Source organism: Passer domesticus, chromosome 2, assembly GCF_036417665.1.
Source record: "Passer domesticus isolate bPasDom1 chromosome 2, bPasDom1.hap1, whole genome shotgun sequence".
NCBI lineage: Eukaryota > Metazoa > Chordata > Aves > Passeriformes > Passeridae > Passer > Passer domesticus.
The window spans coordinates 20,268,807-20,292,277 of record NC_087475.1 but is presented as its reverse complement, the minus strand read 5'-3'; the positions used below and the strand labels follow the sequence as shown (position 1 = coordinate 20,292,277).

General features: G+C 42.9%; 1 protein-coding gene across 2 annotated transcripts in view; it reads right to left on the bottom strand.

The window, feature by feature from the left end:
• ARHGAP6 (Rho GTPase activating protein 6) overlaps positions 1-23,471 on the bottom strand; it is a 309,409-nt gene that overhangs the window by 155,483 nt on the left and 130,455 nt on the right. Inside the window, exon 1 of one of the 2 annotated variants that reach the window (XM_064407714.1) lies at positions 1,400-1,665. The exons of the other annotated variant lie outside the window; for it this stretch is intronic. Within the exon in view, the coding sequence (XP_064263784.1) occupies positions 1,400-1,444 (45 nt within the window). The 5' untranslated portion in view covers positions 1,445-1,665. Of the gene's footprint in view, positions 1-1,399; positions 1,666-23,471 lie in introns of those variants that run through there. 2 annotated transcript variants of the gene reach the window in all.

The window sequence follows — 23,471 nt, the reverse complement described above, 5'->3', positions numbered from 1 at the left end:
GCACTACCTGCTGCTGGCTCTGGGCATAAAACAGGATTGATACCCAACTGACAGAAACAATAATGTTTGCAAGTAGTAGTTAATGGTAGACTGACAAGCACAATCACAGGAAGTAATAAAAGTTTCATGGTGCTAGCACGTGACGTGACTAGCAGTGGTCACCACGCATCGCAATACTCACAGCACCATTACCTGTTGAAAGAAGTGGTTTCAATTTGTTTGGTGTATGACAACTACATTCCTGACGAAATCACTATTACTACTCATACACAGTACCAACGGTATTTGTTTCGATTAACTAATTTAGCTTACCATTACCTCTAAAAACTCTCATATTATTACAGCAGCTGAATGCACTAACACCTACAGCTGAGTGGGTACAAAAATATGTATAGGGACAGACATTAAACTCTGCTGCCCAAAAAAACCCAAGTAGTCTCTTCCAGATTGTTTACACAAGGCTTTAAAAATAAAAGGTTGTATAAAAAGAAGTTTAATTTCATGTCCAATACTGAAGGAATCGAAGTGAAGCAAGTAATTAAAAAAAAAAAAACCCCCACATCGCAGTGTATCCCGTATTTGATACACTTAGAAATCCATCAATCCATCCCGCCAATCCAGCATCCGCGCTCCCAGGACCAGTGAAGCAAGCCTGCTCCGACTGACAATTCCCACACAACTTTAACAACAGCAATAAAAGTATTCATCACTGACATGGGTGCATACGAGAGCGGCACCAGCCCTTGCATGCAACTGCAATAACTCGTGCTGGAGTTTATTTATGACTTCAGGAGAGGAGGCAGCTGGTTGTTTTAACGCGGCTTTTTTTATTTTTTTTCCCTGCCCGAGCAAACGAGAAAATGCTCCTAATAAGGCTGGTGGAAGTGCAGCGGCTTCTCAACAGCACCAGCTCTCGTGAAGGAAATTAAATAAAGTACGGGAGCGGTGCCGGAACCAGCCCCGAGAGCTCTCCCGGCGCTGGGCTCGCCCCCAGCCCGAGACGAGCGGGGGCCAGACGCGGGGCTCCCGGGACGCCCCGAGCGCCTCCCCGAGCCCCGCTGCCCCGGGAGAGCTGCCCCGCCACCGCTGCTGCCGGCTGCAGCCCGGCTGCCCGCGGCCGGCACCGCATCGACCTCTCCTTTATTAATTAAAAATATACATATTTGCATGTCATCTCCAGCAAAGCGCGACACTCCCAGGTAGGAGAGCGGGGGAAAGCCTCCAGCTCGGCGCCCTGCCTGCAGGCTGCGCGCATCGAGTCCCCGCCGGGGCAGGACTGCAGCCGCCTCCCCCCGACGCGCGGCCCCGCGCCTGTGCGGACGGACACACGGACGCTCCCACACCCCACGGCACACGTGGGCGCCCCGGCGCCGCGCAGCCCCTTCCCGCCGGCACTCACCGCGTAGCGCAGCGCCGGCCTCTCGCTGAACACCGAGTCCCCCATGGGCGCGAACGGGCGGCGGCGGCGCCGCTCCCTCCGCTCGGGCGCTGGGCGGCGGCGCTGGGCGCTGACCCCGACCTGCCGTCCGCCGGCCGCCGCAGCGCTGGGCTCCCGCCCGGCAGCCTGCACCCCCGGCGCCCCTCCTCGTAACTCCCGCCTGCAGCCCGCCCCCGGCTGTCCCCACCCCGCCGCGGGAGCCGGCAGCCCCTCGGCAGAGCCGGGCAGCGGCAGGAGGCGGCTCCCGGCGCCGCCGGAGGGGCGGCGGTTTCGGTTCTCCCGCCCAGCGCCGCTGCCGCCCCGCGGCGCTCAGCCCGGCGCACCTGCCAGCCCTGCCCGCGGGGGCGGCTCCGCTCCCGGCTCCGGCCGTCCCGGGCGGACCCCGACGCCGGCCCCGGGCCCGCCGGAGGCGCTGTCCCGGGCCCCGACCGCCCGGCAGCGGCGGCTCCAGCCCACCCGTCTCGCCCCGCAGCTCCGGGCAAACATCGCGCCTGGCAGCACCTGCGGGCGAGGAACCTGGTCCTGCAGGTGAGGACCTAAAGATGAAGGAGAGAGGGACAAATAAATTATAACTTTCCTGTTCATGGTGTTACAGTGCGCAGTTCGGGTGGACTGGCTCGTGATTCTTTAACATGTAGACTTTGAAAAACAAAATGCTATGTCAAGGTCTATTTGTAATTTCATGAATGTGTCTTTACACAAACTGTAGAAGATCAAACGAATTCTGAAGGAAAATTGCATTCTGCTGTGTTATATAATTAGTAGTGACTTCTGTGTGACTTGCCCGGGGAGATTATTCCATCAATGGAAGTGTTTAAAAATGTATAAACCTCCCTCAGCTAAGCATAGCCTAAACAGAGCCTAGGCCAGGCTACATGATTTCCTGAGCCCTCTTTTACGTTTATAATAATTTTTAAAGGCTCTGTACAAATCTTGGCAAGGGCAGCAACACCCCCAGTTACTCTCAGTTGTTCTCTGAGGAAGTGGCCTTATTCTAGTGCTGCATGACATAAATGGAATTCATCAGTTTTTCTGTTTCCAACCTACAATGCAGGCAAGTGCTACTAGCCTATTGCATTATCTCAAAACAGTACTTTAGGGAGAAAGGAGAAGGTATTTTGAGAAAAAAAAATGTGTACAATAACACAAAATACATCCTGGAAAGAGAAATCAGTTGAGCCAAAGTTTTTATGTGCTCTGATGCTGATGTGCTGTACTCAACAAGCTTCCAGTTATGGATCTTCCGTGGATCTTAATCCCTATTGCAGAGGAAATAATCTTTAAGTGTTCCCATGGACAGTCAACTTGACGTGAACAAAGAACACAGTATCTGCATTTACCAATAAAGTCCATTTTTGTCTCTCGGGTGAACAATCTGTGCTACTCCCCTTCCTGGAAAACAAGGCAGGGTAGATACTTGAGCAGTTGCAGAGCATGTATTGGAAAGCAGCACCCAACAGAAAGAAACCTTATATAACAAACCTCAAATCATCAGAATCTCCAGGCAGGTAGGCGGGGAATAAAAAGGGTAAAAAATAAAACCCTGAATGCCTGATTTTCTCTTCTAAATTTCTGCTTCTTATTTCAAGGAGATGTTTTCAGTTGGGGAACTCTGCATATATCATATGCTGTGATTCCCAATATTTGTTTGTCTGCTCTGCAGGTTTGACCACAGAAAGTAGATGAGCAAGATGGGAAGAAGTTTGCAGGGTTTCTATGCTCAAGTTCTATACCATCACCAGCTTCCTCTAACCACAGATGCAATGCAAAAGGAAATGCAAAACATCGCAAAAGGATTAAAACAGGGGTGTTGTTTCTAATAAATACCCCAAGGTGAAAAGAATAGTATGGAGGAGAGCAGAACTTCCAGTGGTAGAAAAGGTAGAGAAAAGCAAACCACTAAAGGGAGAGATGCAAAACTTTGAGAAAACAGAGTAATTCAGGGAAAGGGGAAAAAACAGGAAGGTAAAGAATGCCCTAGAGGGAGAAGCCAGAGAGGGGAAGGACTAAAGGTGAAATTTTGCAGGTCAAACTTGTTTGGCCTAGAAACTCATTGCCACTGAAAAGGAGAGTCTGCCTCCCATTAACCCTCTTCATCCCCCTCTTCCAGCCACACACTCCCTTTCCTCTGCCTCCCTGCTTCTCACAAACCAATACAGCAAATGAAGCACACACCTTTCTTTCCATTTAGCAGACTGAATCAGCCCTCCGAGGGAGGAGATGAGTGCCAGAGCTGGCACAAAAGAAATCTGGAGACTGTCTAGTTGGGAGTAGAATACTGGGGGCAGATGAAGAGCATGCATGGAAGTGCTTTGCAATAATAACAGGTTGTTACATTGGTGCAGCTAAGATTAAAAATAAAGAATACATGATAAGAAAACTGCAGCTGAACTTTTTATGATGACAAAGAAGAGTTATGAGCAAAAACTTACAGTTTGGGGGGTATCAACCCAGAGAAATGCAGATTTACTAGATCCGGTTTTATGCTGTACACATATTATAAAAAACAGGGAGAAAAGATTCCTGTGTCTAGCTAGTATCAGAATTTAAAACTAATTGCCGACTAGCAGTTAGTGTTTTCAAAGGCCAAATCTCAACAAAAGCTTTCTGGATTTTGAACACAAGCTATTGTGACTGTGATTAGAAAGCTCCTTTACACTGTATTTATGGTGGCTCTGATTTTGGAGCCCACCCTGGTCTGCAGTGAAGAGGAACCCACTGAGCTGTACTACTCAGTTGCCTGCAATCATCTGTCCCTCTCTTAAGCCACTTCGCAACCAAGATTTACAGACAGATCATTCTGGCTATTCTGATTACATTTTAACCTTACCATTCTTATTCACTTATGATGCATTTATGATTCCTCCCTGCTGTTCCTTCCAAATTTCTTCCTCCTTTATTTACCTGATAATGTGTACCCAAGGAATGCATGCAGCTCACTTTGGGAAGTGTAAACCTTCCAGGTCAGTTTCTCTTAAGAGAGGATACAAAGCATCACAGTTAGCTTCCTGTATGTTCATTCCAGGGCAACTCAATCAATTCATGCTTTCCACGATTCCCATCGTGGTTGTTCCTTACACAGCTTTCAGGAGCTGTATTGTGGGCTTTACACCTGCAAACAGATTTTATTAAAACTGTCACTCCTCTCCTGTGTATCATTTGTCATTGACAACAGAAAAGAAGAATGAACAGTTTCAGTCAAGATTTAGTTGCTTACAACAGAGCAGCTGGGAAATGAGTAGGTAATGGAATCTTACCTACCTGATCATTAGTGAAGCCAAGTTTTGTTTTTCCAATATTGTTGTAGAAACTTAGTGCTTTCTCAACAGTAACTGCTAATAAACAAAGGAAAATAGCTATTCAGTTGCAGACAGCACACAATTATGAAACTGGAGAGAAGAGACTTCTCTGGTTTTCTGCCATGAACTTCACCTAGAACTAGTGACTCAAGCTGTCTGATGTCTCATCAAATGAGGCAGGAAAAAGTTTCCAAATGCATCCTGTTTTGGGAGGGCAGCCAGCATGGTCCTTACTGCAGTAAAGGATTTGTCTAACCTAAATGTAAACATCTACAATCTCCATCTAAGCACCCTAGGCTTACCATCCTCTTCCACAAGAAGAAACCCACACATGTGGTGTGTATGTATGTCACTCCAAGTAGACATCTAAAGTAGGGCACAGAAATTGAAGTGCTACTTCAGTGGGAGTCCGTGACAATTAGATCAGACTGCTGCCCTTCAGGCATCTGCAGCTAAGTGAGGAGAAGCCCAGCTGGGAGACCAGCTATTAAAGCTCACCTGACTTTCAGAAAAGTCCTTAACAGTCTCAGTGCCTTGGTTCTTTGCATTCAGAAAAGCAGGGGCTACCATACAGGTGAAAACACAATATCTTCAGGTGAAAAAGCTTGACACAAGCATCAAGGTCTTGTTTCACTGCCTGAGCAAGTACATGAATGCAGCTTCCATACAGAGGTAACTCCACATCTGGAAAAGACTCGCCTCTGTGGCTGCTGAACCAGAGCCAGGAGTGATACTGGCAGCACACTGCTTCCTTGGGGAATTAGCACTTTTCTTCTCCTGGCCAAATGTTCATTTGGTTGCTACAAGTAATGGTTTAAGTCTGTTTCCCAAAAAGAAGAGAGAGAAAAGATGACAGACAAGTATATGAAAGGCATAAAGTTCTATAAACAAAACCTAGAAACTAAGGAATTGGAATTTGGGAACAGATAATAGCTTACAAAAATCTTTTGTTCAGAACTTTTTTCTTTTATTTATTTGCCACCAAAGTATGTTGATAATTCTCACCAGAAATTATAACAGAACTTAGGGAAATAGTACTTAATGCCCATGAAGAATGAAGTGCCACCTTACTCCTGGAGATGCTTCTTTACAATAATGATGCAAATCTTCTTAGACAGAAAGAAATCCTATTTGGAAAGAACTTGATCGCTGTAATTTCCTAGATGTCTGAAAGCTCTTTATATGAGATCTAATACATGAGAAGAGTCTGACCCTGTTACTGCTCTCAAGGAGTTGCCCAAGTGTTGTTCATACTGGTGAAGAAGTGAGTGCCTTATTCCTGGGGGGCTGGTACAAAGCAACCTCAATCAAACACTTATCTTGTGCTTGCACCAGGTGGTGCAAGCTGAGAGGAACTGCACCTTGTGCACACCCACAGAACCTCCTGCAGGGTCCAATGCCAAGAAGCCCTCGAGGGCAAACTGGACTCCAGATTATAACCTAAAGCTCCAAAGAGTGCTGTGCAGAGGGGCAGGAGGAGCAGCTTTTCTTAAGAATGTAATCAGTACATATCTAGAGGAGGACCCTTGACTCTGCTCCATGCCCTCTGCCTGTGATCACTCAGCCAGAGCTGCTGACGGGACATCAGCTGGGAAGGAGCAGCAGCAACAAATACAGCCACAGGGAAAGGTGACAACCAAGACAACATGCCCCGGGGCCAAAACCAAGAAATGGACAACTCATGGAGCAATCCTAAGGGAAACCTTTCCCACAATGTGAAAGAGGTTAGCAAACATCCAAGAGTTTGTTAGCACTGGTGTGCTACCAGAACCTCACCCAGGATAAATCACTACACTTAATTTATAAGGCCCTATACATACATACAATTATACATACTGTAAAATTGACTGTAGGTCAGTGGTGTCCTACATGTGTTAGCACATATTATTGCACTATGAGTTATCAGCAGCATAGCAAAGAAATTTAATCTAAAATGTTTTTGGTTTAGAAAAAGGTTAACTTACTTTGTATCCCTTACATGTGCACAATGGTCTCTGTTTCCAGCATCAGTGAAAATTCACTAGAATATCTTTAAACTAAAACTACAAACCACTAACTTGTAGGTCAAAAAACTTACCCTAAAACAGAGCATAAAATATTTTTTCAACAAAAATTAGCATTAACCTCATGGGTCACTAGAATTCATTTGGGTTTTAAAGATGCAGAAGAAATTATCAGTTATCCTGCCATATTTTTCTCTCCTCAGAGGCTGCAGTTTAAATGCAGTTTAACCATTCACAATTTCATGTGAAGATAAATGACAGGCCTATTATTTTTTTTAGGTTTGTTTTTCCTTGCTGGCACATACCAAGATAAAAATAAGAGGAAGAATGCCGGGGTTGGGGGAGGGGTGGGGGGAAATAAGGGGGGGAAAAATAGAAATGTAACTTCCAGGTTAAGAGTATCAAAACAGCTTAGGAGACTTAAGCATGCAAGCCAAAAATCTCAGTGAAGTCTCATCTCTGTAAATCATACACATCTGGGAAAATAACAATTCACTGGAAGATTTTTCTAGTTCCTGAGAGTGGGTAGATTTCCATGTATTTCCTTCCTTGTTTATCTCCTTGCAATTCACCTTCATTGTATAGTAAAACTGGGCTGTGCTCTCACTAGCAATTATCCTTCTCCCTTAAATGTCTTCCAAGAACTGAAGAAGGAGAAAAACACAATTTTCTTTCATTACATATGACTTTTACAGAAATTGCAGCTATATAAGAAAAGTTTTTAAACCACTAACTTGAAACAAGTCACTCACACATATATGATCTGGTTGCTCAGATTAGAAAGAAGAATGCTTATCAACAACAGACAGAAGCACAGGCTCCTATCTAAATTTACCATCTAAATATTTGACAAGAATTTAGGAGCAGGAAGGGCTCTTTCACAAACCAAAAGTTTATTCAAAATTGTTTCATGAATAGTATGGGATTGTTAAAATCCATTTAGTCTGTGGAGTAATAGCTACACAATAAACCTCCCAAGAAGTAACGTGACTACTGTACATTTTGATTTAATGTTGTAATTCATAAACCAGTTTTGCAGTGTAAAAGTAATTACTTCAAGACTGGAACAAGACCAAGCCTCTTGTGACCCACAATAATAATATTCATAATGTTAACAAACCTCTTCAAATGAAGTCATTGTTTAATACATTTCAGGCTATATGTGAAGTGGTTACAAACATCATGTTTTTGTAGTTGTCAATAATTTGGGGATCATATAAGCAGATGGACATTGTGTTCTTCTGGATTTCAACTGTAAATTAAGAGTCAGGATATTATTATTCATAGTATTCACTGGGGCTGGTTGAAAAGCTAGTGTTCCAGCTGAGAAGGAACTTTGCTTTTCAAAATTTGACTTTCATCTGATTGAGTCTAAAGCCAACATTTTCAAAGTTTTTGTTAACTATTAATTCCTATACTTTTTTTTTTTTTTTTGGAGTCAGATAAAGACAAATCATGAAGCAGTCTGCTAGTTAGCAATAAGCCTGACAAAAATTCCTCTTTTCTCTGAGCCCTGGCAGAGCACTCATGCAAACTGCCCTGGGAGTGACAGTCCCTGGGAGGCATCCCAGTACATCTCTGCTCCAGGGCAGGGAGCCTGGGAAGCCAGAAAGGCAGCCTGAGAATTACTATGGAATTAGGATGTGCCACAGTCCTGTGAAGCCCTGAGGTCTTGGCAGTGACAAGCTGCGGGGCTGTGCCATCTCTGGCGGTGCCAAGCCCTGGCAGGCAGCCTGTCCTATGGCTGGAGAGGCCTCTGCAGAGCAGCTCTGCCAGCCAGCCCACACTGGTAATGGGAACTGAGAATTTTCAGGATCACTGGGCCTGGGTTTGGATCGCTCCATGGACTTCACCAAAGATATACACTCTTGAATCAAACCCAGGCCTTGAGCCATGGAACAGCCCAGGAGGATTTTTTCTCAGTCATAAACCCAGAGTCTCCATGCAGCCTGCTTGTAACTCAGGGATAGTTTTCCTGGATTGATTAGAAGTGAATTCAAGGAGTTGCAAATGAAATATTTGACAGCCAGTAAATCAGTTTTTCCCACTATAATAAATTTCTACTTATTAGCATGATTAATGGATTTTGAAATGCTTCTTCTTTTGTATTTATAAAACAGAATTGTATCCAATAACTTCACACACTGAGTTCGTAATTTTGAACTTGTATATATGACTGTCCACTGAATTAGGAATGAGCATTTTTACAGTGTGCTCTAGCAACTTACATTCACTGTCTGGTTTTACTCTGAAGAATGGGTATGGATACAGTTTCACCATGTGGAGTCTGAGGGTTTTAAGCAGTAATGAGTTTTATTTAAGTATCATTTTCCCTGGCCATAGGTTTATTGTTTTCACCTTGAGGCTGCAAATGCATCAAAGCATATTTGGTTTCTAGTAAGAAACTTCAGTCACCTAATGATTCAGGCATACAAGCTCCCCTGACCTGTCCTGACAAGTGAGAGAGAATATGAGGGAACCGACTTCAGTACTCAAAGGGGAGATGGAGAAATGCAGAATGTTAAACACTCTGGATGACTCTTACCCTAACGCTAAAAACATTGTAAAGAAGTTAGGAAAAGAATGAACAAAAACAACAGTCCAAGTGTTCCAGGTGCAGCTCCTCTTCAGATTCAGAGAGTTACCATCAGTGTCTCTGCATGAGTTATGCATCTTGGGCCCCATTTAGTCGCTGAAGACCTACTCTGTATAGACAGTAGAGTTGAAAGAGTTTGGGACATGGCAGTCTAAAGCAGATGCTGTGTTTGATCTGCTCAACACATTTCCAGACCCAGATGAGTGCACTGACTGTATGTGCCCACCTGGAGAAGCTGCCACATCCACTGCAGACACATCCATGTACAGAACCCTAGAACAAGCTGTGCTACCCAAAGGTAGGAATGACCGTGTTAAAGACCTTTGGTACAACTGCCTGGATAGCCTGCTTCAACAGTCATGTGTTTCTACAATCTAAACCAATGCAAGCTGGAGCTTGGGAAGAGATTTCTTCCCCAAGGCAAAGAAAGGCAAGAAGGCTTTTCTTATATGTCCAAGCAAAACAGATTAATACCTTGGATTACCCAACAAGACCGATGGAATAACTTGGTACTTAGCAGTGCACGTTACTGAAAACGCAGCCCAGTAAACATAAAGCAAAAGGTGCATTTATTGTACTTTTGTTCCCCCCTGCAGCAGTCATGACAGTTGTACTTTATGTGACCGCATGTAAATGTGGCATGTGGCTCTCACAAATTAGTCTACATGCCAAAAGAGCTGAGTTTATCTGAAGAGTTATAATATGTTAGTGCTCAAACTGCTTCCCAGTTGTATTGAGAAAAAAGGTTAAATCACCCAGCACTTGGGCGTCTGGTTCTCCCTGTTACCTGGAAACTGGAGCTCTGAGTGCAAGCACTGTAGAGAAAGTGATTTAAAAAGCAACAGGAACATGAAAGCGCCATTCATATAAAACATGCACCATCATCCAAGCAGTTTCTCTGATTGCAGAGCTGTATTGTTTTAATCTGCAGGATCCTTGACTTGATGGAAGTATACTGAATGCCTCATAGCTTGGGTGCAATTATTCCAGTGTATCCCATACTGTAGCTATTCCCTTTGCAGGGGTTGGAGGAAGGTGAAGGAAAAGCACAATCCACAGCCTTCCAGATCTAGGGACCCGGAGGTGATATAGTCACAGTGCTGCTGAGCAAGGACATCTATGCTAATCTGGGAGGGGAAGATCCCCCTGGGCAAAACAGTTTGGGAAAGGCTGGGTTGTATAAAACTGTTGGCCATTCTCAGGCAATTGTTTTGTAAAAAGGTGAGCTATGAATTGAAAGCACTGAAGCTGTTCCTAGAGATTCTCCCACCAGTCTGCTCTCCTTTGGCAGTAAGGACGCCCAGTTCCTTTGTAGTTAAATTCTTCTCCAGTGACTTGTATTGCTTTAACTGTCCTGGTAAGACTCGAAAAAATGTAAGTATGGAAAAGGGCTTGGAAAGATTCACTGCAGTTTTACACTTGATAATACTTGTGATTTTAATGAAGCCAGCATAGGGAAAAGCAGGAATAATGCAGCAGTGAAAGAGAGCCGTGCTAGAGCTGTGCTCTTTATTCTCCCTTTTTGTCCTCTTCCCTTGATTAAACAGTCGAGGAGAAATCTTGGAAGTGATCCTGTTCACGATTTGTGCTCCTAAGCAGAGCCAGAATGCTGCGAGCCAAGCGCCAGGCTGAATATCCAAACTTTTACTGTTTATATTGAGGCATATATTCACTGGGTGCTGGAGTTTGAGACCACTTCTCCCCACACACCAGCTGGGAGGTATCAAAGTCCGTGTGCATTATCCACCCATTCACCTCCAGTTAGAAAAAGTGTCCACAAGATGCTGAGAACATCAAAGTGTTAAGGAAAAGGAATTCATCCACACAGGACAAAGAATTTAGGCTGTTTACAACTTTCTGCTCTCTGATGTTTATTATAACCCCCGCTATAAAATCTGTCTCCATCTGCAGTACCTTGTAGTGAGAGAGTTAATGAAAACCCAAGCCACATTCCAAGGATGGCAATTCAGAATGAGAGCGACCTCAGCATTGTTTTGCTAAGATCTCAAATTGCCAATACTGCAAAATGAAGTCATGCGCTCTGTCAACATGTAGTATGCTCTATAAATGGGATTGCCTGTTCATCTGTCAGTAAAACATGCAGAAAAGCACTATTTGATTGGCCTGAGAGAGGCTGACTGCTTGCTTTGACTTCTTCCTTAAGATTTACTTGAAGCATGAGACTGCTGAAAATCTCTAGTGAGTAAAAAAGACAAAAATATATTAAAATGAATTAAACTCATTTGCAAATAGACCTCACTTTATGTAGTTGGTCTTGAGTTAGAATTTCTTTATCAGAAGAATTAAATCTAAAATAAACTAAAGCACTGAATGTTGAAAGTTAATTTCCATGGACTTCAGTACTAACTTATAAAACTTACATCTTTTTACAAACACAAGATTACTTCAATAGTTAACTTAGGAACCTCAGACAGTTTTAATAAATTTATAGACAGCTTCCAGATTGAATTTTGCTGATCCAGGCTTCTTAGGCGGAGTTTATGGAGCCAGACTTGTCATATGAGCTATTTCTATAAGCCTCAGGTAAATATACACAGGGTTCGTGTTGTTAGAGAAAGTGGTTTTTTCTCTTCTAAAAAATTTAAGTTAATCTCAAGCAAAAACAAAAGTTCATTCAGTACATTTTGTATTTGTTATTTTTGACCCATTTTGGGAAGTATTTTCCTTCTACAGATCTGCACTGTCCCTGCTTCTGTCCAACTCATTTTAACTCTTTCATTTCTTTTACCACTCTGTTTCACAGGCTGCTGCTCTGGTCTCTGAGTTAGAAACAGCTAGATGGCACAGCTGGAGAAAAGGAAAGGTTTTTCAGGTATTTCCTTCTCCTTCCCACCCAGCAGCTCTCATGCCTTTCCTTTTCTACATGGCTACTTTAACTCGAGTTTCATAGAAAAGTTTGACCTGTATTGCAAAACCAATTTAGAATTGTAAGTTGTTTCTCATGTAGCTGAAGTCCTGATGTGGATGCAATTACAGGGATCAAATGGATATATTTTATTTCTGTTGCAATTCAAAGTTGCTATGGCTATCTAAAGCAGCTTTATTAGAGTATCACTCTGTAATAACAGGGTTCTCCACTTTACATAAGTTGGAATTTGTAAACTCCATGGCCAAAGCTATACCTCTTGATTTATGATTTCAGTTTAATGTTGTTCTTTCGATGGAGCATCACATAAAAGTTTACCCATAAAACCCAGAATTAGAGTCAAAAGTACTCAGAGACAGGATGTCAGGATCGAAGCATCTGCAGTTTCCCTTTTAGGTAACACATGGGCCTGCAAGCAAGATGGAAAAACGTCCCTCCCCCAGGTTTCATCTATAACATCTCTCCATCCACCAGTGGTACTAAGCTGAAATTTGGAAAGCAATGCAGTTTGGGTTTTTCTACTAATGTATATAGCATACAGGCAAAGGATTGTTAACAAACACGCTAAGTCTTGCTGTGACAGATAATGTGAGGAAAGGTAGCATTAGGAGATAAAGAATGAAGAAACTGATATGGCAATACAACAGTGATAACCAAAATTCTTGCCCCGTAGCTGAGAATGGACACCTTCATGTGACCAATGCCCGAGCTTGAGGGCCTGCAGGAGCAGTTCCCAGAGATGAACAGAGATGAACTGCTGGAGCAGTTCCCAGATGGCCAGAAGCTCCCACTGCTCCTCTCTGAGACACCACTAAATTTCTGAAAATGGCAACCCAGTCAGCCCAGCAAGGTTGTCCAAGCAATTACTCTTGGCTTAGCTCTACTCACAGCCAAGGATACGAATCAGTGGCCATGCCAGCACAATTTCACTGCTGCCTCATGATGGAATTACAGCTCTTGAAATGCCCTGTGAGGACTGGAGAGACTGGCTACGACCCATAAGAGACTCCAAACAAAACGAGAGTGATGTTCACATGACAGAGACACAGGCACACTGTCTGAGATGAAAAAAGGTAGCTTGTCACCTTTTGCTGGTTCTTAGGAGAAGGCAGGCAGCAGTATTTTGCTGATGATGGTGTTCAGGCCTGGTGTTGTTCTATAGAACACTCCAACAAAAGATATGAGACAACAAAGCCATGTCTGAAAATCACCCATGACAGACTCTTCTGCTCCCTCTGTACTGTCTGCTCCCAGCTGTACCAGCACAATAAGTTCTCTTGTGATCCTGGATAAATTAGTGTGCTAACAGAAATTACTGATCCCATGGGTCCACAGAGAGAAAAAAGTGTATGCGGCTCCTTATTTAAGTAAAATCTTGGCTTACTTAAATGGTCACACTGAACATTTGACTGATTTCTTGCTTGAACCATAAACACCCAACTTGCATACATCCTGGTCTGTTGGTACCTCTGCGACCCACCGGCACAGTACAGTGATGAACAGATGGCTGCAGTGATCTGTTCCATCAGCCTAGAGGGACCCAGAAGACAATGCTTGTATATGTCTGCCTACCATGTGGGTTATTCCAATAAATGGGATAATTTTTAGACTACTGTGGTTGCCCTGCTGATGTGTGAATGAATGCTCTCAGCAATGTGTTACTTCACTTCAAAAACATTGTGAAACATTCACATTCATACACATCTCCCTCTTACTCTTTATTTAACCACAGGCTGCTGACAATGGCTGTAATTCAAGGTAGCAGCTAACTACTCACATAGCTTTGAGTATGTCTATACCAAAGACTGTTCATACTTTTAAAATTCTAAATCTAACTTGGTTCTTTTTTACCTTTGTTTAGAAAGCATTAGAGCAGTGTGGTGAATCCCACAGTGACCCCTGGAAATTTTAACTACGGCATTCACATGGAAAATTGCTTCTAAACCAAAGGCAGAGGAAACTACACGCCTCTGGTTGTGATATCTGCTTTATCAAAGCTTGATCTGCTACCTCTGGTATGACCTCAGATCCAGCTAAGGGTCTCAGATGGAGAAGCCTACACTTTATTTCAACTGGACAGAAAGCCACACAGGAAAGTTTCAGTATTGCACCCTGTGCCATGACCTTTTATCAGTTCCTCCACATTCACCTCCAACATACCATCCAAGGAGCAGAGTGTTTCATTTTGGACTCTGACGTGTGTAATCCTGCCAGAGGTGCAGCACAAAAAGTGCTGCAGGAGGTACCAGCCCATGAACCATGGTGCTCACTTGACGGAGGTTAAAAAGAGCGTGCCAGTTCTGCTGCCCGAGGGCTGGCATGACACACAGACCTACACTCTCCCTTTTTTGGTGGGAATCCAACCAAAACAAATGCAGGGCAACTCTCAGCAGAAGGGAGGAGAGCTCACTGTGTCTACAGTGAACTGAAGCCATCGATGTGCCTCAGCCTTGGCTGCAGCTGGACCATAGCATTCCTCTGGAGCTCATGTATTTCTCAGAGGCTTTTCTGTTTATTTTCTTAACAAAGCTTTGCAGATTTTTTAAGTGAGGGAAGGGAGACTCAGATATTCCCCTCCCTCAGTTTTTAAAAATCAGGCTCAATTCTTTAAATAGATATAGGAAAAAATCCCCATTAGAATCTCCCAATCCTTTAAGGTCTGAACTTCATGGCTTTTTTAGCTGACTCAGGAACTTTTTATGTTTTAACAATCACATTTATTTTCAGTTTAATATTATTAAATTAGCAATTCCATTATGGCAAAATTGATATTATTGTAATTGAACAATATGAGATATATCCAAAGGAAAAGAAATTAAGTGAATCACTCTTCTTTTGATTTAAATTCAGAAGTTAAATCCAAATACCTAAGTGAACTTGACAGTGTCTGTCACTTTGTCTGCAAGTAAATTCTTACTTCTTCCCTCCAGCACTGGAACATAAAGGTGCTGCCAATATGTGGATAAGCACTGTGCATTACACAAAACAGCAGTACATTCATGTCTTGTGTTGTAATGGAAACTCTCAGTTTAAGATCTGAAGAGCAATAATAGAAGGAAAACTTGGAGCTACAATTTTTATCATAGCTGGTAGGATTTTTTTCCCCAAATGAGGTCAGAGAAACAGAGTGGAGAACTACATTTATGATGCTCCTCCTTATCAAATACAATAGGACTGAAGCCCATGCTTCTCCTGGAGGTGACTGAACTATGTTTCCTTCAAACTTAGCTGGCTGTTGTGCCCGTGTCACTGAGGGTGGAATTTGTCTTAATGGACTGCAAAAAAACAAAGAAGTTTCTCACTTAATGGGAAAGCCCTGGAAAGGTATGGTATCTGTGCAGCAGGTTAAACAAACAGCTGCCCTGCACTTTTCAAAGATTGAGACTGTGCAGATGCATGAAGGGTTTGATCCATCCAGGGGTGGATTGCCAGTGGAGGAGTGGTCCTGCATCCCTCTACTCTTCTCATGTCCATCCACTCCAGGTTTAGTGTGTTTGTGGCAAGGCTGCCACTCTGAAGGGAAATGAATATTCTTGTGGTGGATTAACTGTCTGACACATCAATTCCCCCTGAGGTGACTCAACTGCTATAGGTGTTGCAGGGGAAGTGGGAGGAATGGATGATTTCAGGCAGCTTTTAACTGGAGCAATTAAATCTTTAAACCAGAGTAATTAAACATTTGGTGCAACTGTACATTCTCTTTTCCCAAACCGTCTCTATTAAGGGCACACTACTCCAAAAAGAGACAACATTATGTGTTGATTTTTCTGCAAAAAGAGAGCCTTTATCAGCATTAGGAAATAATTCCATTGAGGAATTTACTGTAGCAACAGTGAGAACCAGGAGTAAAAAATGGGTTAAGGAGTTTAAAAACTGAATAAAGATGTTCCCAGCCATCAGTGGCTATTAAACAACATCACTCAGATTATTGTGTACAATACTGTCTATTGTGCAGAAGACCCTAAACCAGTAACCACAAGAAAGGGGAAAACTAACTATGTCTTACACTTCTTAATTGTTCTAGTGTCTACTACACTTTCTTTAATCATCATTCCGGCCTCCCACAGGACCGAGCATTAGGGTGTTAGGGATCCTCTCTTCATCTCCACCAGGATTGCAGTTCTTATGTTAATGTACCCACACCTCACAGGAGTCTGGCACCTCATCTGTGGAGACCCTCAGAGGAAAATGCAGTGCTATCACTAGCATTCTTGGCATGCCACTACCAAAAGTTTACAAGTGCTGAACTCCTCTATAAAGAGTCGCTTGAAAAGGGGAGCTTGAAAAGGGGAGGAAAGAAATGAGAACCATTAAGCCAAACATGTTCAAAAAGAAAAATGGAGCAGGGAAAACAGAATAGCTGCAAAGTGAATTGCTTTTGGACCAAGTGATATCAATAAAGATGATTTTTTTTACTAAAAACATAAATAAGAACAAATACTACGAGGATTTTTTTTTTTTCTATTTTAGACTTCAGATTTGATTTAATTTCGCATGATGTATTAACTTAAGCTTTTGCATAAAGATTCAGGTCTAGACAGATCAAGTTTCTCTGTAGAAGAGGCCTTTAGGCCCCTTTTCTCAGTGGGCTGAAGGGAATGTAGTCAGAGATTTCAGCACTGCTGTTTACTGATGCCCTCATTTCACAGGATATTAATTTGTCCTTTCACTCTAGAAATCAGGATGCTACAAAACAGATCTACAAATGAAAGCAGGTGCTCAAGAACACTCTTGAGGAAGGATGCTTTGCTGAACTTGGAGGCAGAGGAGTGGTGTGGGTTTACAGCTCACATATGCCTGTATTAATTCATGACATTGAAACATGGTCCTTTGATGTACAGACTCATATTCAGAGAACAAGACCCCCTGCTAGATGGCTCTTCTGACTTTTATTTTCAATTCATCAGTGATGGGGAGGCCTAGGCAGAGCGTAGCATAATTTGACAGACACTCTACCCAGAACCCCAAATCCCCCGAGTTGTGTGCACAGCCAGACACTCACCTGCCTCCTTGGGGCACAGCCACGGCAGGGCAGGCAGGCTCTGCTCCCTGCCCAGCACGAGCTCCATGCTGGGAACAGCAGGCACAGTGGGAGCAGCAGAGCTTTCACAGCTGTGGAACAGAGCTGGGCACAGAAGGCACGAGTGGGACAGGAGGAGTGGAAAGGACAGAGTCAAAGCTGACAGCTTTGGTGCCCACGGTCAAGCACACTTACTGACTAGGAAGGAGAAAGTCAGGGCTGTATTTAACAAAAAAAGCAGGTAGGCTCTCTTGAGAAATGCTTGCTGCTTTGAAAGCTCATAATAAAGCAACAGCCTCATCCCTGCCCTTCTGCAGAGCCCACCAGCAGTCCCTGTATTCCCCCACTGTCACCACCCTCTCTGCTCTCCTCACCTCCCAAGTGCTTGGGTTTGTCACAGAAGGCTCTGCTGGAGAGCCCCACTCATTTACTGCTGCTCAGACATGAAAAACCCATTAATACCTTAGCTGCTGCCATTTATGAGCATGGATTAGGAAAGAAACCCAATTGTTTGATAATTTTTTAACCAGACGCTACTTTTAGATTATTTGGGCTTGTTGTCCAGAAGCAAAAGGGCATTTACTTAACCCACCACACTGCAGAGTTTGCAAGTCAGATAATTTGTAGTCTGCAGAAGACACAGACCTGAACTCGAGAGTGTCTGTTGCTCTTTAAAGCTATTTTTGCTGTCTAAATGCTAAGGATTCAGAACAGAAGCAGAAGGTGCACCACAGCTTTACTCCTTGTTTCCAGGGACATATTTTTCATATTTTTCTCCATGAGCCCAGGGCAGTGAGGCAAAGGGAAGGCAGAAGAGTGCAGAAGTTTCCCTTTTCTGCAAGGAAAACAATTTTGAAGAACCTTAGGGGATGGGGACTCCTCTTCTGCCACACATTTCAGAGCTGCAAGGAAGAAAGGAGCTCCTTGTTGGCATCTTTCCTCTTGCTGCCACAGCTGGGAAGCTTTAACATCACTGTTTGCCCTGAGGCATCTCTGCAGCAGGGGACAGTGGAAGCACAGAGTCTGAGGTACTCTGCCCACTTCACCAAGGTTTAGCACCATTACACAGCCACATCTTGTTCAGGAAAGCAGAGCCACACAGAGAGGTGATTGGAAAAACCTTTACCTTCAAAAAAAATTTTGCTTCTGTTCCAGCACATAATGTAAATTATCAGTAGAAAATCTCAATATTTAGTATTTTTTTTAATTTAAAGGAATCTATTGACAAAAAGTTGTTTTTTCAGTGGGATGAGCACTTTTCAAGGTAATATTGTGTTTAATTGAAGCCCAGCTTTTCCATAGAAATTAAAGTTTCCTTATAATCACTCTAAGAACTAAGCTGGTTTTCAGCACATCAAACTCCATGGGAGATGCAAATCCTTAATTTTTTTTTTTAACCAGTCTTACATATTTTCCCAAATACATTGTTTTGTTTGACTCATATTTTCTCTGGTGGCTTATATCTTTGGTCACTTGTAGTAATTATTTTCTTTCTGTTACTACTTTTAAAAATACCAACATTTTGGTTTAAAATAATTTAATAGTGCTCAGGGCTCTCCTCTTAGACTGTGTATTTCCAGCTCTACCTGCCTTCTCATGAAAGGTGGCCTTAAGCCTAATTTTTCCTAACTTTTGAAGTTATCCCTGTCCCTTGTTCACTGAAGTGGCTTGTAATTTCCTTTCTGTTCTTCCCAGTGTTTCCTGATCATTCCCAGTCTTGTACAGTCTTGTTCTGTCTTGTTCAGAGAAAACGATCACTCTGAGGACTTAAAGGGAAGACAAAGGATAAATAGAACTCGGAATCATTACCATGACCTGTAATGATACATGTCCAGGGCATACACCCACTGAGAAACCCCCACTGTATACAACCTGAAACTAAAATCTGCCATTGCTTTAACACACTGCATCTTTAAACTGTGTTGTTTTCCTGAAGGGAAGAACTGGATGTAATCCTGGATCAGATGCAGCTGAAACATTAGGAGCCTTGCCTGGAACAGACTTGGCCTTCATGCAAATTACTATGTGGTGTGCTTAATTTGTTATCTATTAATGCCCAGACCCTCTCCCTCACTGTTACTATATAACCTTTTGTCTCTGGGTTTTAATTAATGAAAGTTTGTCTTCAGAGGTTTTTTTTTCCTCTCATGGACATAACTTTAGGATGCTGAATTTCCTCTTGGGAGTCATAGATTTTGCTAGAACTCTCCAAGGCAGTTTCAGTGCTCCAAAACTGTAACTTTCCACAAACTGCAAGAATCAACTAGTTTAGAATTCCGTATCATTCATAAAAGCAAAATTAAATATAGAGTTACCCTTGACACAAAGGTATTTAAAGGTGTTCATTAATTCCTAAACTCAGTTTCACTGTGACGATACCAGCCGTGAATTTCGTATCAACTACGTTATTAAAAAGCTTGTGATTTCTTCAAAAATAGACAAGCATTGCAAAGTTTTCTCTGTTTTCTAAAAATATATATTCCCCACAGTATATCAACATACTATATATGTATAGTATATATTCCCCACAGTATATCAACCTGTTACCATCTAACCATTTACAAGAGAATCCCTCTATTTGCTTTTTGGTGTGCTACATAATGAAGGGAAAGAAACTGGCCAGCAGCTCCCTGGGTTGTTTACTTAGCCATTTACAAAGAGGAGATCTCAGCAGAAATAAGTGCTGGTATTTCCCCTTATTATTATTATTATATTATATCATCTGAATGGCTCTATCTCTCTTCAGGATGGTCCAGTCCAAATCTCCAGGTCTAGCTTATCCAGAGGGGTTCTACTTACCTGAGACCGAGGAGTTTGTTATTGTGAGTAAGGAACAGCACACTGCTTTTCCTCCTTGGAGCTGTGCACAAACCCTGGCTAGTGTGAGCTCTGGAGGCCAGGATCAGGGTATGGTTCCAGCTGGAGTCTCTCAGCACTGGCACTGCTTGTCCCACCAAGCCCTGGCTCATTCCCTGGGGAACATGGACCAGCCTTTTCTGAACCAACATGCAACAGCACGAGCATATTTTGCTGAACAAAAATCTACTTTCAAGTCACAGAATATTCTCAGTTGCAAGGGACCCACAAGGATCAAGTCCACAACCTTGTCATTATTAGCACCATGCTCTAACCAGCTGAGCTCATGTCAGTCCCATTGACCACTTAGTAATTATTCTACTGTGTATCACACTGTAAAATGCATCCAGCCATTCATAAGCCTGGTGACCCAGAATTCCTTGTTGCTCAGGAACTGTCTCACTTCCAGCAGCACCAAAGGCAAAACCCCACTTTACAGCAGTTACACTGCCCTAAGCACAGTGCCAGGGGCAGGGACTTGTTCATCCAGAGCTGCTGCCAAACCACTGGTGCTGTGGAACCACAGTCCAAAACACACAACGTTTAATCACGAAACTTGCTTAGGCAGCTGCTGAAAAGGAGAGACAAGTTGCTTATATATGCATAGTCCTGAATGGCCTATCTTATGTGGACTTCAAGGTGCTTCATAAATATCATCTAAACCCAAATATTATTTAAGCCATCTAAAAAGAAACCGCTTCTCTGCGGGTCAGAGCTCCGGTTCACACGCACCGAGGCGATGAAGTGGGTACTGACATCCACCAACCATTTGCTGCTCAGACACAGTGACCACAGCATGGAAAGCTGAACAACATCTGAAGCAACTTCCAGAGCCCCACAGACCAGCTACTTCAAAGCAAATTGAAATTGTGTCACTGTATGAAAGGTATAATTCAGGAAGGGTATTTCAGTAAGCAGCTGCTGTTTCAAATCACCAAACACAGGTAAAACATGATTATATTGTATTAAGTAGCTTTCTGAATGCACATTCATATTAGAATAGCAATGCTGTAGTCGGTAGAGGGAACATGGTTTTGAAGCTGAGAGCACAGGCCATGGCTTCTGATCACCTGGAATTCCTTATGCTGGATCATAGCTGTGGACTAGGCAGTACTGCCAACAGCTCACTCCCCTGCTTGTGCACGTTCCTTTTCCAGTGCTTCTCACAATGTTATTACTGCTTTTCCCTCAGGTTTTAGCAAAAACTATAACCTTATTTAGCATTTTCGACTGTATTCTTCTAGTTACTGTGATATTTTCAAAGTTTCTTTTGACTCATTTTTTATTTCCCCCAAAATATTTTTGTAGCCTGGAGAAAGACTCTGATGTCAAGATGGGCCTAGCTTTGAACCCAGGGTGGAGAAACTTTTGATACACTTCCAGACTATTTAATTCTCTACTCAGGTCTCTTGAGTATCCAACAGAACCAACTTTCCCAGGCCCTGCTTGCCTGTGAGATGCTGGAGAGTAAAGCACCCAGTCTTCCTGAGAGGTAAGCTGCTGATTACACAACTTTCAGCATATCCTGAAAGCTGATTCCAAAAAAGAGTATTGTTTTTAGCATCACACAGAGTTCTTCACATACCCTTTAGAGGGGAAAGGAAGTGCAGGAAGGGGAGGGGTTTTTAATACAACTTCCAAAGAAGAGAAGTATGGTGTTGAGAAATAAGACAACCTAAGATCCAGCTCAGACTCAGCCAAATCTCAGCTGCATCACTCAGGAGATTTTGCTTTTGTTCTCTCAATTCAGTGTGGTCATGCATCAAAGGTTGCTCCACAAAACTGTATTGGACTGAAAATTTAACACTCTCTCCTCTAGTACCCAGGATGGGTGTGCTGCAGAATTTCAGTATAAACTGCTGTACATGGAGACAAGAAAGCTCAGAGATTACAAAACCCCTCCTCAAATAAGACCTCTTCTTGCTAAATTAATGTCATTAATGGTTCTTATCACATTCAGTAGCCAAGAAGACAGCCATCAAAAATTATCAAAACTTCATAGCATGTCTTAGAGCAATTCTATTGGTAAAATAAAAAGTTATTGGTAAAACATCAAAGTGTGCTGAACAAAAAACCCTTATTAAAAAAAAAAAACAATTTTCACATATATATTTATATATCCACACACTATATATATATATATATATATATATGGAAAAGGAAACAGGGAAATGCAAATTTTCCCTTGAGGCTGGAAGCAAAATTTTCTTTATTGGCAACTACCCAACTAACTTTCCTTAAAATACAATACAGTAAAAAGAATCTTCTCTTCTGACTTCTTATGTTCAAGTTATCCAAAATATTTACCACGCAGACCAACGCTACAGTCACGTGCACCAAGACAGCCTCCCAAACACTGGTTTTGTTTTATGTAAGAGGACTCTTGGTCCAGACTGGGTGGCAGATGTCTGTGTGGCTGCTGCCTCCCCCCACAAAGCCAGCACCCACACGTGATGCTTCCCTACAGCCACTTCTCCCAGAGAGGAGCTCACCCCTCTCAGCATCTCTTTCTCCCCTCCTGCAATGGACAACAGCTGTAAATTAGGACCACTTCACCAATGCTGGCTGGAAGCCAGAGAGTCCTGCAAACACATGGAGCCACGAGCCTTCCCCAGCTCCCTGCACCAGTGATATTCCCAGAGCAGCATGATTCCTTCAGCGCGGCTGTGATAGCGGAGTCCTGGGCATGAGCTGAGACCTCTCTGTGCCAGGTGCTGCACAAACAGCATAAATCCACAGTTTACTGAAAAAGCAACCAGAACCTGAAATGGACACTCCCTTCCTCCAGAGCAAAGGAAGGGAAAATAAATAAGTGAGATAGATAAATAGAAGCCAGTAGAGAAATTAGTGTCTAGGCTAGAAAATATTTCAGAAATAGGGTGAGCCTCTCAAAATGGTATCTTGAGAGAGAAGCACAGTTGCCAGGAATCAGAATGATTTCCCACCAGGTTTAATATGTTTTAACAAAGCACAATTAATTTCTTCTGTCCTGAAAGAATATTTAAGAATTCTTTTAACCGGTGAAAATTTTCTCAGCCTTCAATTCATGGCTGTTTTCACTCTTGGCTTTGGAGCAAAAAAAAGCTCTAACCTATTTCTCTCTCCCACTGGAGAGAAATTAAAAAAAAAAAAAAAAAGAAAAAAAGAAAGAAAGGAACCAGGCTTAGAAAAGATGCTATCAGCTTCTTTTCCAAGACACAAGGGGACTTTTGAGACTGCAAGCAGGTTCAGCACTAAGCCTCTGAAGCTAGTGTATTTTCCTGGATGGAGTATCTGGTGGAACAGCGGTGGACATCATGGAAGGCAGTCCATTGACAACACACTCCTGGGAACAGCTAACCATCCTGCTGTTTTTCTGCACTTAGCAGGTAT